Source organism: Capricornis sumatraensis, chromosome 4, assembly GCF_032405125.1.
Source record: "Capricornis sumatraensis isolate serow.1 chromosome 4, serow.2, whole genome shotgun sequence".
Classification (NCBI taxonomy): Eukaryota; Metazoa; Chordata; class Mammalia; order Artiodactyla; family Bovidae; genus Capricornis; species Capricornis sumatraensis.
Genome location: NC_091072.1, coordinates 82,877,468 through 82,897,761, shown reverse-complemented (window position 1 = coordinate 82,897,761; position 20,294 = coordinate 82,877,468). Strand labels below are relative to the sequence as shown.

Genomic DNA, 20,294 nt, shown 5'->3' with positions numbered 1-20,294 from the left:
GCCATACCAGATTTTACAGGGGAATTATTTACAACTTACTGATGGATAAAATAACTTCTGTTTTACAATTAGTGCCCTTTTCTTTACATCTTCTTATCTCTAGACATCCTGTTCCTAACTTGCCTACCCACTATACAGATGGCAGTCAAACTTGAGGAATAGTGACCTGGAAGGAAACATCAGGATGAATAAAGATCTTTACCAGCCCCCAAACATCCCCACAGCATTCTGAATTAGCTGCTGTCTTGCTTGCATTGCAAACCTTGCAAACTTTACTCTATTAACAGATTCCTTGTATGTTAATATAATTCGGTAATTGCCCAATTCTATTTTATATACTTCAATCCATAAACCATTACTTTCCTTCTTTGTTTCTGTTCAAACTCTTTTAACTAAACGACAGCATCCTTTTTCCATAGCTCATATTGAAGGACGGACACAATTTCCCGGAGCTCTCACTTTCGGAAATGAACAGGCTGACTCATCTCTTCACCTTATAGGATCATCGTTTACTGCTGCCTTTCAGTCGCATCAGTTCTTCCACCAGGGTGCCAAGGCACTACATAAAAAATGTGCTCTAACCTTACAGGAAGCCAAAAGATTGTTAGTGCCTGTCCCACATGTCAGTTATTAGCTCCTTCTCTCCCAGAAGCTGGCATTATAACCCTTGTGGTCTTTGTTGTAATGAGTTATGGCAGATGGATGTGACTCATTATCCTCCATTTAAACCATTTCACTTTGTGGATGTAACTGTTGATACTTTTGCAGGCTTTTTATGGGCTACCACACAACATGGAGAATAAGCACATCCTGAGCAAGCTCACCTTGAATGTTTTGCTATTCTAGGACACCCTCAAACCATTAAAACTGATAATGCTGCAGCATATATATCACACAAACTTAGGGATTTCTTTTGTCTATGGGATATTAACACATCATAGGTATTCCTCACAACCTTACTGGACAGGCATTATTGAATGCATGAATGGGCTACTGAAATTATTTTTAAGTAAACTGAAAAGGAAAGAATTAACTCCTCCTAGTGAATGCAATGGCACCCCACTCCAGTACTCTTGCCTGGAAAATCCCATGGGCAGAGGAGACTGGTAGGCTGCAGTCCATAGGGTCGCTAAGAGTCAGACACGACTGAGTGACTTCACTTTCACTTTTCACTTCATGCATTGGAGAAGGAAATGGCAACCCACTCCAGTGTTCTTGCCTGGAGAATCCCAGGGACAGAGGAGCCTGGGAGGAGGCCGTCTATGGGGTCGCGCAGAGTTGGACACGACTGAAGCGACTTAGCAGCAGCAGCAGCAGGGAATGATTATATATTGCCTTATTCACTCCTAATCACTTATCAGTTTCCAAAAGTTCTTCACAGTCAGCTGCTGTTACTAGACATTTTGCTACGACACATTCATAAGAATTCCCTCTGGTACTTTTTAAGCAACCACCCTCTCTCCTATTTGGCAAGGTCCTGTTAAATTACTAACACGGAGAAGGGAATATGCTGCTGTTTTGTCTCCATCAGGTCCACTTTGGATCCCTGCCTGTTGTGTGAAACTTTGTCATGAGTTGGCAACAAGGACTTAAGGATCCATTGCTGGAGTTTCATCTATTGACCACCCAGATGTCTCTTCCTGGCGTGCCTCTTCCAAAAAGACTGAGAAATAACCAATCATTCTCCAGCCACTGACATTATGTGGGGTAATATTAAACATCTTACTTTAAGAGCTGAAATAGCTGTTATTAATAGTGGCACACCTATTACTCCTGATGTTGCTTTCCCTTTTAGCCATTATAACTGCTAACTCTGCCCATAAGGTATGGCTGTTTCAGGTTATACTTCTGTAGTTCACTGGGGTTCCTGCTCATATACTACTTAACAATAACTGTACATACTGGGCTCACTTAATGAACCCCCCCTTTGTTGTCTGTTGTCACATGGGAAGATCCAGAAATTCCTATTTCTACCAATGATTCCCCCATTACTAGAGGAGAATGGCTTTCTCCTTCATCTCTTTTACCTATGCATACCTTAGATTCTCCTTGGACCATTAATGGTTCACATCTACCCTTCGGCACAACTAATTGAACAAATGCCTAGATATGTGCTTATACCAGCGCTCAGTGGTATATGAATAATATAATAAACCCCCCAAAACGATCTCGAATCATTATCATTAAACGTCAGACCTTTGTGTTTACTTTTGGTTTCCAAGGAAACTTAGCATCTGGAATGTCTCTCCCTAAACATCAGTCCCATTATGTATTCATGCGTGGGTTGATATGTGACTGTTTGGTGGATTTAATTGGCATGTTTGAGGATCTCATAATTTTTCCACACAGCTCTCATGATCGATAATTATACAATAGAAAATTGGGGTCCCCAAGGATTATTGGTTCAAGACAGTAACAAAACTTGGCATGATCAGATTAGGAATTGGTCTTTTCTCTTTCACTATAATAAATCTGACCCTTAGTGGAATCTTGGATTTACAGGACTTGTACTCTGTTTAAAATTTGCACTAGCACCATTACAATAGTCTCCTACTAAGATCCTCATGTGGTGTTGTCTTGCACTTCCTTTTTTCTCACAGGTTTTGCAACGGGGCCTTGGAATCTTTAACAGTAATCATTTTGTTTGGAACTTTACAGACATGAATGCCCATGTTAATATCTGCACTACCAGACCATACATCTTTGCACTTGCTTATAACTTTACCCTTTCTGTTAAATTGACCCTGGTGTGGTGGTTCTCAACTAGCTCAATCCAATCTAGTTTGGGGTAAAAAACGTTTTTTAGGTACTCTAATAGTTTCCATAATAGCTGTTACCATGGCAGCTGCTATTGCAGCAGCGCTTTCTATTTCCTTAAAAATTGCCAAGTACAGACTCTTATGACTAATAGAACTTCTGACTTTACTGAACAGTGGAAATTGATCAAATGATTTTATCTCGACTTGCAGCTTTGGAACGTGCAGTTTTACGGTTTGGTGAAAATCAGCGTGCTCTTTGGACCTCTTAGGACCAGTTAGACTGTGATAGCATGTTTTCTCATGTTCAGAACATTGATTGCCTTATTTTCTCGACTCACTTGCACTGAGGCGATGATAACGCTGTTCTTCTGACAAGAAGATCAAAGAAACATTCATTAAAACAAGAAGAGGGGATTTGTGGGAACCATGTTTTACTGCTTTCTCAGAAATGTCTCTTGGAATTTAATCTTACTCATTCTCTCTTCCTTGCTTGGTCTTTCTCCTGCTCTTGAGTTAACCGATCTAGCTGACATGTCAGCATTAGGAGGACACTGTTCTGCATGTAGAACAATCCCCCTTCTCTGCAAAGACCCTTCTTTAGGACTCTCATGTGATTTCCTCTAGACCTCCAGAAGGTAGCATCCTTAATCCTAGAGTTCTGGTCCTTGTCTTGCTTTACTGCTCTTAAAGATTACAAGATAAGTTACCAGTAAATAAGCACTCAGCTTTTCCTCCCTGTGGCTCTCATAATCCTGTGTGTTTGTGAGAATTGCTCAGTGCGACACCACCAGAGGGATGGTATAATGTATATATTTGTACACTTTCTCAAAACATTAAGGAAACAGCAATTTCATCTTCATTGCTAGATATAAGAACTATCATTAGCAGATTTTTTTCTTTTGCTCAGTAGCAACTTTGGATTGATTATTTTCATTTATTATTTGGTAGGAACAAACAGGTATTGTGTAATTGAATTTTATGATTTCCCACAATTGGAGAAGTCAGTGGTTTTATGTGCGACAAATTTTGAATTAGAAGATGCTGTAAATTTTGGCTTAATGACAGTTTTTTTTAAGAAGCTCAATATTTGCTTAGATTTAATTGAAATCTCTATGAAAGATAGTGTTAAGGAGAAAAAGTCACTAAATTCATTTGTGTACTATATTTTATGTGATCATACAGAATATATATTACAATTTAATTTGTTACATACTAAAGGAAACCACCTTATATCCCCATGGGAAAAAATTACATAGGTCATTTTAACTCTCAAATGGATATGAACTGTTTTTTTGTGGCACGTTGACAAATTTCCTACCCATTGGGAAATTTGGCATGGGTGTAGTTATTTAATAGCTACTGAAATATTTTTTTATGTATTTAAATAGCTATTTTATAGCTAGTTAGTAGTTATTGAGTAGTTATAGTTATTAATGCTAAGAAGCAATTTAAGGAAATAGCCACTTTGAGGAATTTAGTGTTTCACGTAGACTTGTAAAAATAGTAATCAAAATAGCAACCATTTTTTGAGTACTTAGTGTCTCCTGCTGTACTAAGTGTTTTACAGTTTGGTTTTTCTTTAGTCCTCACAACTTCATGATGTAGTTACTCTCATTAATGTCATTGCTCAGATAATGAAACTGAGACTTAAATAGTAAAATTACCACTCTCGAATGTTAGGCATTATAAGTTTTTGATTTTGTCAAATCAGTTACTTCATAGTGATCATATCTTACACTTGGGTGGCTTGCCAGTTTCTTTCACATAGGCCTCATCTGATATTGATAGACATAGCATGAGTGCTCAAGACCAGATTATTTAGAGATGCATGTTCTGTAGCTCTCTGGTTCTTGTTGTTGATAATCATTTTTATTTTACAGCAGCTTCTAGTCTAAGATAGGTGTTATTTTCCCTCTTTTCAGTTTCCCAACTCCCACTAAGAATCTGTTCAGCTAAACTTTAAAACATTAACATATTACTTTGAAAATTAGGTCAGCTTTTATATCGAGTTTTATTTTGCTTCCAAACTTATGATGTCACAGGCTCTTCTCTTACATGCTGTTTTAGAAATAGCAAATGTATCCTCTAGATCTTTCTAGCTCAGTATTATCTCCTTATTTGCTGTTGGTTATGTGTAAAACTCTTTTATTTTTTTCTGGACAATAAACTTCAGACACAGTAAACAAAAGATGTGTGCTATCTTAAATGGTTTTACTTCTGAAATACCTGGACAACTAGGGATTAGAGCTACTGTGACATTCTCCCTTTCATGGTTTATTTTTTATTAATGATATTGTATTTTTTCTTTTACTTATGCTTGGTTTTTTGCATTGCTGCATGTTACTTTTAAACACCTGGCTTTCTCATTGAACAGTTTGATTTCCTTTAATTCATGTGAAGACCTTACTATTAGTTATTATTCATGTTATTTCATTAATGCATTTTTGTTTGTTTATACATTTACTCTGTTTGATTAAGGATAACTCCTATGCTTTTTAAAAAACGTTTCCAAAACCAAATAGAGAAGTTAGTGATTTTTGTATATTTCTTTTTGTCTGTTTTAGGATGGCTACCGTAGAGTAGTTAATGTTGTGCCAAAGAAACCACCACTGCTAGACAGACCTGGTGAAGGAAGCTACAATAGATATTACAGTCATGTTGATTACCGAGACTATGACGAGGGCCGCAGTTTTTCTCATGATCGAAGAAGTGGTCCACCTCACAGAGGAGTATGTAAATTTCCCCCATGTACTAATTGTTGTTTTTTATAAGTTTAAGAATCATGTAATTTTTGGAATTTATGTGACTGGCCATGGAGGCAGTTGAATAAACACTTCCTGCTTGATGCTCTGTTGAATTGCCTGCTGGAGCTGTCAAATGGGAACTGGTAGTCAGGAATCTTGGGGTGCTGGACAAAGTGGGTAAGCGCTCTGGATAGCTCTGTCTTAGATTTAATAACATTGATTCCAACTCGCCTGCCTTTTTATCCCCTCCGTTGGCGAGGGTTTGTAGAACCAGATAAAGGTAATCTTACCTATTGCTTTTGTATTCAGTAAGAATCCGCCTGCAGTGCAGGAGACCTGGGATGGATCCCTGGGTTGGGACGATCCCCTGGAGAAGGGAAAGGCTACCCACTCCAGTATTCTGGCCTGGAAAATTCCATGGAATGTATAGTCCATGGGGTTGCAAAGAGTCGGACACAACTGAGTGACTTTCAAGTGATCAGCAGGTAGTTATCTTCTGTTACTGAATGTGCCCAGTTAAAATTACGTTGTTTTCATCATGATGAAATGCTGTGGGTGAGGTTTGGGTTAAGGTTGTTGACACTCAGTCTCATTTTGTTATAGTGATTATTAAAGTCTACTTTTTACCTCAGATTAGAAAGCCCTCCAAACATTGCCTTTCCTATAATAAGCATTTTTAAAATGTTAGCTACTATTGCTTTATTATGTTCTTTTCTTAATCATCTTTAATAATCTAGAAACATATTTAATGTTGCAGTAATCTGTTATTGAACTTGGTTAAACTATTCCTTGATGCACTTCCTTTGACATAACTTACATGTTTACATCATTCTTCTGCTGAACCATTTTCCTATATTTTCTCCTTTTTCCCCTTTCCTGTCGTGTAATATCGTAATTAATGACATATTCAGTCATTGCTTATAATAAAATTTGATGACAGCTTCCTTACGTCTCAATAGAATTGATTTTTATTTTGTTCACTTTTAAATGTCATGCTTTTCCTTTAGGAGGAAGGGTTTAATATTGAAAAGTGAACATTATGCATTATCTCTATTTTAGAAATACTGAATTTTGCAACCAGAGTCATTCTTTCAGATAGTCTGAAGGAGAAACAGTTTAGCCTTTGGATAAACAGTTGTTACCTCATGGAAACCCTGTGGCTGTTTAGTATAGACAGGGAATTTTGGATTCAGTGGACCAAATTGTATTTGAAACATAATAGTGCCTTGATAGTATTTTTTACTCTTATTGTTATGAATTGAATTGTTCATTCTTTACACATTTTCTCGTGTAATATTCTTCAAACAAATAAACCCACTTGAGATCCTTAGGATTCTCATGACGCGAATTCTTACCTAGACTTCAGTTACTATAAAACAAACTACTTACTAGATCCATTGTGATATTATAGCTGTTGGCTTTTTTCTTTAGTTTAATGTTGGGAAGAAAAATGGTGAATACATTTTACTTTTGTAAGTATGGTATGTGATGCTAAAGAGGAAAATGAAGATAATATTTATTTTAGCTGAATCATTGTTTCTGATTGTAGGTAGTGCACATGTTACAGTTGTCCATTGATATCAGGGGATTGGTTCCAGGACCCCCAGTATACCAAATCCCAAGGATGCTCAAATCTCTTATATAAAAAGGCATAGTATTTGCTTATAACCTGTGCACATCCTTCATATATTTTAAATCATCTCTATATTATTTGTGATACTTAATACAAATAGTGCTATGTAAGTAGTTGCTAGCATGCGGCAAATTCAAGCTTTGCTTTTTGAAACTTTCTGAATTCCACCCTTTCCCTGTATTTTTAAATGTGATTGGTTGAATCTGCTAATGTGGAACCTGTGGATATGGAGGACTGATTGTCCCTTGTTGTATGTATAATTTTAAAGTAATGGAGTGTGGATTACTATGTGGTTCCTTCATATGTACCTCTTACAACTTGTCTGTTTCAGAGGACAAAGTGTGCTACTTTTTAAAATTTTAAGCTTAGCTTAATTTTAAATAAGATTTTAAACATCTTGGTCTAATATAGTTTATCTAATATAGTTTTGATTTCTTATAATGGGAGGTAGGATGAGAAAAGGACACCAACAAGAAAAATGAGAAAGTGATGGTTTTCTCATTAGGCTTGAAGATGAAAATTGTTGAGCAAACTTCACAGGGAAAAAAATGAAAAGAAAGATTGAGAAATGTGTGTTTCAATTTAAATTGAACCTTTGTTCTTGAACAGACTTTCTGTATTGTGAATGATGGCATGTGTTTTTGGCAATAAAGTTGTTTGGGCCCACCAAAGAAATACTTCTAAGTATTTTAATAGAGATAAATAAGTACCACAGGTTCTCAGTCTACCAAATTAGTTGTTTGAAATGGATGACTTGTATCTTGTTTTCTTTTTCATGCCTTTGAAGTGCAGAGAAACTTAGAAAAGTATTTTTTCCCTCATATTATTTTGGTTTTGAAACTAGTTTCCAGTAATGCTGTTAGATACAAATAGATACTCTATTTGACCAGAATAATGTAAATGAATATTTTAAGTAACATTTTTCTGTTACAGGATGAATCTGGCTATAGGTGGACAAGAGATGATCATTCTGCAAGCCGACAGCCTGAATACAGGTAAAAATATAAAAATAATAATATAATTACTTTGATGTTTGCCTCATTGAAATGTCTCCTGTTGAAATCTCACCTTAAGGCACATAGATGAAATATTAAATAGGATTTAAAATTTCAAAAGCAGCAGTATTATAATCTTTTTGTGACTGTGTAATATAATATTAATGGCACTAGTAAGCTAGCATTCTTATCTCTTGGCATTTCATAATAGATAATAAAAATATTTAAACTATTGTTTATTCTTTTCTGTTTATTAAATTGTTCTTAATGAGTCATGTGGATTATAAGGTATCTATTTACTTAATTAGAAAGTAAGGCATTTTTTTTCCAGAAGTATCCTTGAAAATATTTGAGTCATTACAAATTAGCTTCTATTATAAAGCATCTCTTAGTTGCTTTATTTTGATCAATTAAGTCCTGTTGGGAAAACATATTTTTGAAGGACCCTCGATCATTGTTAGCTTTGGTTACTTATAGAGACATTTGATAGAATAGTTAGAAAAAAAGGACGGATAGATTTAACTGGGTTGATAGTTGCTTTCTTGTATAACTTGACTCTGATAGTGTTGGAGTTTGTAAAGAATCCTTTTAAAGATCTCTTACAGCCTGTCGGAGAAGAATCACAAACCCATGGAGAATGGGGAGGACTAACTGCCACGACTTTATAGGTGCCAGAAGTAGACAGCTGGATTCAGTGGGCAGTTATTACAGCCCTGTAGTCAGCAGAAGCATCAGCATGGCAGTGTTGGGTCCCTGTCGCCAAGTCCCACAGGATGATATGATGGGCAGGGTTGGTGGCTGTGCACTCAGTGGGATGCACTGTAACTGAGAAACCCACAGTTAAGCTAGATACCTTTTGTTGCAGTCAGGAAGCAAGCCAGTCCTTTCCTGGGGAGTAAGCAGTCACATGGGAGTTAAACTGTGGTCAGCTTGACCTGTTGAACTGTCTGTTGACCAGTTACAAAAACTATTCTGTATCAGTGGATGGTTCGGCCTTTCATTTTGATACCTATGGCAGGGTTGCACAAGGACATTCAGATTTCATGGCAGACTGCTTCTCTCAGAAGAAGCAACAGAGATTACAGATGTTGAAAAATACTTTGATAAAATTTAACACTTAGTATATAACTTCAGCCAGGAAGAGAAGAAAATTTCCTGTATTTAATAAATAGGCATTTGCTATACTGGCTGGTAAAGTTAGAGGCATTCGCCTTAAAACCAGAGCAAAGCAATAATGCCTTTTCTCACTGTTTCTATTCATTATGGTAATAATGGTTTCAGCCCCCCTCTACTGAGACAAGGAAAATGAAGGTTAAGGGTTACAGTGTAAGAAACAATTTACTTACAGATTATATAATTATCCGTGCAGAAGATCCAAGAGTCTATAAATGATTAGGATTATTGGGAAGTTAGCAAAGTTCAATATAATAAAATCAAGTATGAGCAGAATAAATTAGACAACGTAATTTAAAAACACTATAGCATTAAAAACTATTAAGGAGTAATAAAAATGAAATTTAACAAAAGTGTGTGAGATTAGTTGGATGAAATTACAGGTCATTTCTAAAGAACATTTTAAAGGGCCAAAATAAAAGGAGCAGTGCAACACCATTGGATGGGAAGAGACAGACACCACAAATGTATCAATTCTCTTCAAATTCAGGTGTGAATATATAGTTCCAGTCTAAATGCCAGGTTTTTTTGTTTGTTTGTTTGTTGCATCAGTTCAGTTCAGTCTCTCAGTCGTGTCCGACTCTTTGTGACCCCATGAATTGCAGCACGCCAGGCCTCCCTGTCCATCACCAGCTTCCGGAGTTTACCCAAACCCACGTTTGAGTCGGTGATGCCATCCAGCCATCTCATCCTCTGTCGTCCCCTTTTTCTCCTGCCCCCAATCCCTCCCAGCATCAGAGTCTTTTTCAATGAGTCATGTCTTCGCATGAGGTGGCCAAAGTATACTGGAGTTTCATTCCTTCCAAAGAACACCCAGGGCTGATCTCCTTTAGAATGGACTGGTTGGATCTCCTTGCAGTCCAAGGAACTCTCAAGAGACTTCTCTAAACACCACAGTTCAAAAGCATCAATTCTTTGGCGCTCAACTTTGTTCACAGTCCAACTCTCACATCCATACATGACCACTGGAAAAACCATAGCCTTGACTAGACGGACCTTTGTTGACAAAGTAATGTCTCTGTTTTTGAATATGCTATCTAGTTTGGTCATAACTTTTCTTCCAGGGAGTAAGTGTCTTTTAATTTCATGGCTGCAGTCACCATCTGCAGTGATTTTGGAGCCCCCAAAAATAAAGTCTGACACTGTTTCCACTGTTTCCCCATCTGTTTCCCATGAAGTGATGCGACCGGATGCCATGATCTTCTTTTCCTGAATGTTGAGCTTTAAGCCAACTTTTTCACTCTCCTCTTTCACTTTCATCAAGAGGCTTTTTAGTTCCTCTTCCCTTTCTGCCATAAGCGTGGTGTCATCTGCATATCTGAGATTATTGATATTTCTCCCGGCAATCTTGATTCCAGCTTGTGCTTCTTCCAGCCCAGCGTTTCTCATGATATACTCTGCATAGAAGTTAAATAAGCAGGGTGACAGTATACAGCCTTGACGTTCTCCTTTTCCTATTTGGAACCAGTCTGTTGTTCCATGTCCAGTTCTAACTGTTGCTTCCTGACCTGCATACAGATTTCTCAAGAGGCAGGTCAGGCGGTCTGGTATTCCCATCTCTTTCAGAATTTTCCACAGTTTATTGTGATCCACACAGTCAAAGGCTTTGGCATAGTCAATCAAGCAGAAATAGATGCTTTTCTGGAACTCTCTTGCTTTTTCCATGATCCAGAGGATGTTGGCAATTAGATCTCTGGTTCCTCTGCCTTTTCTAAATCCTGCTTGAATATCTGGAAGTTCACGGTTCACGTATTGCTGCAGCCTGGCTTGGAGAATTTTGAGCATTACTTTACTAGCGTGTGAAATGAGTGCAATTAGGAGTTGGTAAACTGATTCTAAAATTAACAGGAAGAGGCCAAATAACAAAAATAATATTGAAAAGATGTGAAGATTCAATAATCATGTATCAGAACAAAGCTGTAGTAATGTGAACAGTGAAACAGTAGGCAGTCGGGAAGCAAACCTAAATATGTCTAGGAGTTTAGGGTATAGCAATAGTAGTATTACAGATCAAATGCAGAAAGAATGAACTTTTAAATAAATAGTACTGGGAAAATTGCTCTCCATTCAGGAGAGAAAAACATAAAATTGGAACCCTGGCATGTGAACATAAATAATCTGTTGTAATAAAGACCTAAATATAAAAAAATTTAAAAAAACATAAAAGTTTTGATTAGACTAGCTGATGGTTTATAATGGTTTATTTCTCCCCAAAGAACCAGCTCTTGGATTATTTTACTGTGTACTATGGTACTATGCTTAGTCTCTCAGTCATGTCCTACTCTTTGTGACCCCATGGACTGTAGACCACCAGGCTCCCTCTGACCATGGGATTTCCCAGGCAAGAATACTGGAGTGGGTTGCCATTTCCATCTCTAGGATATCTTCCCAATCCAGGAATCTAACCTGCGTCTCCTGCATGGCAGGCATATTCTTTACCACCTGAGCTATTTCTGTCTTTATTCTTTCTTCTTTCCTTTTTTTTAGCATTTTTCCCCCTGTTCAGTTCAGTTCAGTCGCTCAGTCGTGTCCGACTCTTTGCGACCCCATGAATCGCAGCACGCCAGACCTCCCTGTCCATCACCAACTCCCGGAGTTCACTCAGACTCACGTCCATCGAGTCCGTGATGCCATCCAGCCATCTCATCCTGGGTCGTCCCCTTCTCCTCCTGTCCCCAATCCCTCCCAGCATCAGAGTCTTTTCCAATAAGTCAACTCTTCTCATGAGATGGCCAAAGTACTGGAGTTTCAGCTTTAGCATCATTCCTTCCAAAGAAATCCCAGAACTGATCTCCTTCAGAATGGACTGGTTGGATCTCCTTGCAGTCCAAGGGACTCTCAGGAGTTTCTCCAACTGTTGGGAGCCAGCGTGAGGAACTCCGCCCATGGCAAAGGTCATGAGGAAGGAAGCTTGGCATACGCAAAGGCGTGATCAAGCCTCAGGAAACCCCCTGTTCCCGAGCATCTACCAGAGTACTTTACGGGGAGCTCTCCCCCATAACCATTTCTCTCAGAGAAGGAGTTAACTTGCAGCTCCAGTTAATAAAAATTCCTGGGCATGATAAGAGTGTTTCAACTTACGAACTCTGGAGGTTCTCTGGCCTGCCTGATCAGGCTCGTCCGGCCACATGTGATTGTTTACCGCCTCCCAACTGTGAGAGGCATGGGATGTTTTAAAACTTTCTAAAAACAGACTCTTGAGAAGTTAGAAGATCATTAGTATAGTATTAGTAGGATGATTAGGAATTATATTGGTGAAGGGTTTTTTCATTTGTCATGCCAATAATTACTGCTAATTCCCTGCCCTGGGTGTGACAAGGATGTCTCAGGTCAAACTTCTCTGCTGACAGACTAGCTTGTGTGACAGCCTTTCAGCCATAAACAGCACAGAGAGTTTGGAGTATTAGCATAGGGCTTTTTTCATTGATGAGTCAATGATTGCCATCAGGCCTCCATATCCTTAGGCACCTGGGAATATATTAATCAATGTATTTGGAATATAGAAAAGGAAATATAGTAGTTTTTTGATGTTAGCAATACTAGACTTTCTGAGTTAATGAATCTTCTCTTTTGTTATAGATCACTGTACTTTGTTATAAATCACTATAAATCACTGTGTCCTTGCTATGCAAAAATGTAACTTTATCACTATAGATCTTAAGGGGAACTTTGGTGAAGGGTTTACATTTGTTGAGCCAATACTTGCTGCTAAATCTCCATATTCCCGTCCTTATGATGAATATAACTAGCATATAGGAGAAATAAGTATTAACCTTTAAGATTAATCATGTTAAACCTTAGGTTAAGTAAATTCCTTTCTTGATTGTAACTCACTACACCCTCACCCTATAGAAATGCAACTTTATTTGGAGGGTGGCGCCTGATTTAAGAAAAAATCACCCCTGGAAAAATAAGTTTTCTGGTTAACTGACCGGTATCAGAAAGAGCCATAAAATGTCAGCAGACCTCATGGTTAAAAGATGATGAAACTCATAAGACCTTTGTATAATTTTATATGAAGCACCTGATTGTGACAAGGGTCAGGTCTGCTGACCCCCACGTGACTCTGTATTCATCCTTATGTATAACAAAAAGGTATATAAACCTGAAAAATAAAGAAATCGGATCAGTTTCTGGAAAGACTGATTCCCCCCTGTCGTTTCTTTATCACTCCCCGTTTTCCTGGCTGAATTCCCATCTGAAATGTGGGTACTCACCAAGCCTGCTAATTCTGCTTGGGCTTCTGAGATCAGACCAGGGAGGCCTCAGTGCCTCCTCTCCTTTGGGAGAATGGAAAGACGCCTGTGGCCTACGTAGGTGGGGATTGGGATTCCATGTAAACCAGTTGTTCAGCCTCTTTTCTCCACTAATTCTCCTACTACACTATCTGTTTCTAATCTCCCTCTATATCTGTAATTAAGTAAGTTTTTTCCAGGACGCCGATTCCGTCCCCACCTTCGAATCACCCTGGATCCCCCGGGGCTGGTGCCCACATTTAAAACTGACTACTGCAGATTTAAAGCCTTTGTTTGATTGTTTATAAAGCGATCCTAATCCCAGTTCTAAGGAAAAGTTGACTAGTGAGACAGGTTCAGCTCTTATTAAAGTGGATGAGGCTTTAAATGATCAGTTAATTAGGATTAATATTACCAAAAGATGAGACTAAATTATTCTTGCCACAAAGCATACACATACAGGATGCTTGTGACAAGAAGGCCCATTGGTTCCATCTACCAGTGACCCCAAGAAAAATAGTTTTATCTTATCCCAGCTTGGTGGCACACACACACACACAAAAAGAAAAAGTGTGGAAATTTTTTAAAAAGGAGGTAACAAATATAGTAATTCCATTCAATAAGGATCAACTGTAAATCTTTTACAAAATAGTGATGATTGACAAGTTGCCCTGATAGATTTCAGGAGTCAAATTTTGTTTCATTTGCCCCCACAATAGCTAAAAGTGCAAAAATATTAGATTGGCGGTTTGAGGATACCTGTGGAACTTTTCAACCATATGTAGTTCCTTCACTCCCCTTTACCCTGTGGGGGAGGGATGTGCTGTCTCAGATGGGATTGTTACTGTTCAGCCCTGATAATAAAGTGACCTCTCAAATGCTGCAGATAAGCTGTGATCCATCAAAAAGATTAGGTAAACAACAGATAGAAATAATTGAGCCAAATTGCCCAACTCGACAGCTACGTACTGGATTGGGGTATCCAAATTCCAACAGCACAGTTCAAAAGCATCAATTCTTCGGCACTCAGCCTTCTTCACAGTCCAACTCTCACATCCATACATGACCACAGGAAAAACCATAGCCTTGACTAGACGGACCTTAGTCGGCAAAGTAATGTCTCTGCTTTTGAATATACTATCTAGGTTGGTCATAACTTTTCTTCCAAGGAGTAAGCGTCTTTTAATTTCATGGCTACAGTCGCCATCTGCAGTGATTTTGTACCCCAAAAAGATAAAGTCTGACACTGTTTCCCCATCTATTTCCCATGAAGTGATGGGACCAGATGCCATGATCTTTGTTTTCTGAATGTTGAGCTTTAAGCCAACTTTTTCACTCCCCTCTTTCACTTTCATCAAGAGGCTTTTTAGTTCCTCTTCCCTTTCTGCCATAAGGGTGGTGTCATCTGCATATCTGAGGTGGTTGATATTTCTGCTGGCAATCTTGATTCCAGCTTGTGTTTCTTCCAGTCCAGTGTTTCTCATGATGTACTCTGCATATAAGTTAAATAAGTAGGGTGACAATATACAGCCTTGACTTACTCCTTTTCCTATTTGGAACCAGTCTGTTGTTCCATGTCCAGTTCTAACTGTTGCTTCCTGACTTGCATACAGTGGATAATTTTACATAAATGAAATAAAATTGTATATGTTACTCCTCAATCTTCATAGCAGTGTTAGTAGCTTGGTATATGTTCTGTTAGGTTGGTGCAAATATAATTGTGGTTTTGGACCGTGAATTTTAAGTCGTTATATCTAGGCTCAAACACATCTTTATTAATGAAAATAGAAACCATTACAATCAACATGTTATTGTCAATGAGGAATAAGTTTCTTTTTTCCTGTAGCATAAAAATCCATACTTTGGGATCCAGCACACTCTTGGAAAGCATTTTTTGCCTCCTGATGGTTATGGAAGTGTTTTCCCTGCAAAAAGTTGTGGAGATGCTTAAAGAAGTGGTACTTGGTTGGTGAGAGATCAGGTGAATATGGCAGATGAGGCAAACAAAATCTTATGGCCCAATTCATTCAACTTTTGAAGTGTTGGTTGTGCAACGTGCTATCAGGTATTGTTGTGGAGAAGAGTAGGGCTTACTGTTGACCAATGCTGGATGCAGGCTTTGCAGTTTTCTATGCATCTCATTGATTTGCTGAGCATACTTCTCAGATATAATGGTTTCACCAGGATTCAGAAAGCTGTGGCGGATCAGATGGGCAGCAGACCACCAGACAGTGATAGTGACCTTCTTTGGTGCAAGTTTGGCTTTTGGAAGTGCTTTGGAGCTTCTTCTTGGTCCAGACACTGAGCTGGTCATCACTGGTTGTCGTATACAATCTACTTTTTGTCGTATGTCCCGATCCAAAAGCAGTTCGTTGTTATTGTGTAGAATAAGAGAAGATGACACTTCAAAACGCTTTTTTAAAAGTGTTTGGTCAGCTCACAAGATACCCACTTACCTAGCTTTTTCACTTTTCCAATTTGCTTTGATGACCATATGCGTAAATGCCAAATGATCATAGAATGGTTGACATTGAGTTCTTGGACAACATCTTGTGTAGTTTTAGAGGATCAGCTTTGATGATCCTCTTAGTTGGTCATTGTCAGCTTCTGCTGGCCAGCCACTGGAGTCATTATCTTCAAGGCTGTCTTCTCATTTGCAAAATTTCTTAAATCATCCTGACCAGATGTGTTGTTGATGTTGTGAGTCATCTCTGCTTTCTGACCAATTCTGAACTCGAGTAAGAAAATCACTCAAATTTGCTTTTTGTCTAATATCATTTCCATAGTTAAAATAAACAGCAAGTAAGAAAGTCATTAGCAAAAAAAAACCATAAAATAAGAAATGCATGTTAAAATCATTTATAGCATAACCACATTTATTTGAGTGTATTCTAATATCAAATGGCAAATTTCAACAACACAAAACCACAGTTACTTTTGTACCAACCTAATATTTTGTCTATATTCACAGACATTTGGGGTATTTGATTTTTGTTAATGAGGTCAGCTTCCCTGGTGACTCAGATGGTAAAGAATCTGCCTGCAATGCAGGAGAACTGTACAATGCACGAGACCCGTATTCGATCCCTGGGTCAGAAAGATCTCCTGGAGTAGGAAATGCCAACCCACTCCAGTATTCTTGCCTGGGAAATCCCATGGACAGAGGAGTCTGGTGAGCCCCAGTCTTTGGGGTTGCAAAGAGTCAGACACAACTGAGAAATTAACAGTTAAACACACTTCTTTCTTAAGTTGATTTTCTCTAGAGGCTTGTGCAGATCCCTCCAAGTTATTTCGTTTAACATTTTTTGAATTTCCAAGTAATATTCCGTTATGTGGATATACCAGATATTTCAGTTGTTTACCTGTCGATGAATATTCATGCAGTTTCCAGTACAAAATAATGTTGCAGTAATTCTGAGTGCATAGTATCTTTAAGAAACAGTACTTTGATACCCATGGGATAGGTTGCCAAAAGTGGAATTTCTGGGTCAAAGGGCATGTATATTTTAAATTTTAATATGTGTTTTCAGTTTGCCTTCTAAAAACCTAAAAAAAATATGCTTCATTTAATTCTAAAATTTTAACTTGGGCCTTTAATTGTTTTTCTTATCTATTAACATAAGTATAGTTTTAAAATTTCCTTTAAGCACTGTTGTAACTAATAGTAATTTAATACTGATTCTGACATAGTAATCCTAGTTATTTGTGACCAGAGAATGTTGCCTGTACTCTTATTCTGTTGTTTGAAATTCATTGATTCATTAGTGTTTTTTTTTAAATTTTTCTATTTTTAAACTTTTTAAAATTAAAATTTTTAGCCATGTCACACAGCATGTGGGACTTTTAGTTTCCTGACCAGGGATCAGACCCATGCTCCTTACAGTGGAAGGATGGAGTCTTAACCACTGAACCACCAGAGTGGTTCCTGTTGATCATTAGTTGGTCAGTTTTCTTATCTGTACCATGGACATTAAAGCAAGTGTATTCTTTTCAGATTTTTTTTGGATATATGCATATACGTCATACACGGACTATTTACAATAGCTAAGACATGGAAGCAACCCCATTGCCCATCAGTAGACAATGAATTAAGAAGATGTGGTGTCTTCACGCACATACACAGTATTGCTCAGCTGTAACAAAGAATGAAATACTGCCATTTGCAGCAATGTGGGTAGACCTAGAAAATATTCTGCTGAGTGAAATAAGAGATAAGTGACAAATACTATGTCACTTATGTGTGGAATGTAACAAATAATAGAAATGGCTGTGTATATAATACAGAAACAGATTCACAGATATGCAAAACAAATTGGTTACCAAAGAGGAGAGGGAAGGTTAGAGGGATAGATTAGGGGTATGGGGTTCACAGATACAAACTACTATGTACAAAATAGATAAGCAACAACTGTATACTGTATAGTACAGGAAATTACACCTGTTATCTTGAAGTAACCTGTAATGAAATATAAACTGAAAAAATTCTGAATCATTATGTTTTACACATGAAACTAGCATAATATTGTAAATCAACTATACTTCAATTAAAAAAAAGGATTAAATGATTCAACACATACAACATATTTTACCATGCCTGTTACATAGTAACCATTTTAAAAATTATTTTTTAATGATTAAAAAATAATTTTAAAAAGGTTTATTCTCTTTTCAGAACATAGAGTTAATTATACATGTTATATTCATTTATTTGTTAAGTCTTTACTGTGTACTTTGTATATATCAGATACTCTTCTAGCCTCTGGAGATAATAAACTCCTTTCATGATACCTACATTTTAGTGTAGATTATAGACAGTAAACAGGTGTAAAACAAAACAGTTTTTAGGAAGAAAAATGAAGCAGCGTAGTGAACTAGAAAATGTTTCTATTTCAACACCTTCACTTGATGTCTGGACATCTTTAGTAATATTTCACATTTTACACTATCACAAAAGTTACAGCTTTTAGTGGCTGGCGTCTTCCTGGTTATCTTTAAGTTGTTCCGTATCAGATGGACTCATTGAAGAGTTCCTACTAAAAGACTTCGTGAGTAGAAAGTAGCTATTGTTCTAGGGGGAAAAAAATCATTGCATCATAAACCATACAGGAGTAGTTGTATATTTTTGTAAGAAAACAATTCTGAGCAGTTTGGAGAACCATGCTTGTCAAGTCATTATTTTTGTTTTTGTCTCCAACAGTGCCCCAGTAATGCGCTTTATAACAAAAAGATCTAATCTGACCTCATAGATCCTATTTTTGTAGACTTCTTTAATCTGGGACAGTTCCTCAGTATTCCCTTGATTTTTATGGCTGTTTTTGGCAAAATGAATACAGGACAGAGATTTTATAGAATATTTCTCAATTTAGGTTTGTCTGGTGTTCCTGATTAGATCCAAGGTATGCATTTTATTTTTTTCTGCTGCAGTTTCTGAAGTGATCATGTCTTTTTATTGTGTTTTGTTAGATTGCAAATGTTGATTTCTTTTTTTGGTGGTGTTGTGTTAGTAAGATTGGGGTCTGCAAAATTTCTTCACTGTGAATTCAGCTTCCTTCCTTGAAGTTAGTGTTTTGTAGGGAGATACTTTGAAACTATGTGATTATGCCATTCTACATCCCATTTCACTCCCTATTTTTAGTATCCATTGATGTTTCTTGCCTGAATTAATTAGTAATGAGATGCTTTCAAATGAGTGATTTCATAATTAGATGTTTCTTTCTATATTGTGTAGACATTATGTTTTGAGGAAGAGCTTTCTTTCTCTCTGCTACCCTCTTTAAATAAGAAACAAAACTTTGTTTATGTTGGGTTGGCCAAAACGTTCGTTTGGGTTTTTCTGGGAGATCATATGGAAAACCTGAAAAAACGTTTTGACCAACCCAGTATCAGATTCCTGTTTTGTTCAGTGTGGTATAATCTGTTGGTATCATTATTTTGATGCCTGAATTTGGCCATCAAATCCCTTCAAAGTAGCTTCTGTGTGTTTTTTTTAAAAAATATTTTGTGGTAAAATATACATGACATAAAATATGGAAACAGTTTTCAGGTATACAATTCATTGGCATTAATTATATTTAGAGTGTTGTGCAACCATCTCAACTATTTCCAAAACTTTTCATTATCCCAAACAGAACTGCGTACCTGTTAAGCAATAGCTCCTTATTCTCCTTTACCCCAGCACCTGGCAACATTCTAGTTTCTATTTTTAGGAATTTGCCTGTTCTAGATATTTTGTATAGTTGCTTTCATACAATGTTTGTTCTTTTGTATCTGCCTTCTGTCACTTGACATAGTATTTTCAAGGTCTGTTGTATGCTGTAGCATGTATCAGAACCACATCCCTTTTTCTGGGTGAATAATATTCCCTTGTATGTGTATACCACATTTTGTTTCTCCATTTTTCTTCTGATGAACGTTTGGGTTGTTTCTGTCTTTTGGCTGTTGTGAATAATGCTGCAGTGAACACTGACATATGAGTGTCTGTTTTGAGTCTCTGTTTTCAGTTCTTTTGGTTACGTATGCAGGAGTGGAATTGCTGGGTCATATAGTAATGCTTTACTTAGCTTTTTGAGAAACCACCAAACTGTTTTCCATATTAGCTGCACTGTTTTACATTCCTGCCAGCAGTGTGCAAGAGTCCAGGTTTTTCCTGCATGCTTACCAGCAACTCATTATGTTTCTATAATTATCATCAATCATCACCATTGTTACTACTGTTATTGCCATCCTGGTAAGTGTGAAGTGGAATCTCCTGGTTT

At 37.4% G+C, this 20,294-nt stretch overlaps 1 protein-coding gene across 4 annotated transcripts in view; it reads left to right on the top strand.

Annotated features, from left to right (window-relative positions):
* The window catches only part of PPHLN1 (periphilin 1), a 170,856-nt gene that overhangs the window by 29,449 nt on the left and 121,113 nt on the right, over positions 1–20,294 (top strand). For 2 of the 4 annotated variants that reach the window (XM_068969743.1, XM_068969742.1), the window contains exons 3-4: positions 5,324–5,488; positions 8,070–8,131. In XM_068969743.1, coding sequence (XP_068825844.1) covers positions 5,324–5,488; positions 8,070–8,131 — 227 coding nt within the window. The remainder of the gene's footprint in view (positions 1–5,323; positions 5,489–8,069; positions 8,132–20,294) is intronic. The other 2 variants (XM_068969745.1, XM_068969744.1) reach the window with 1 other exon arrangement.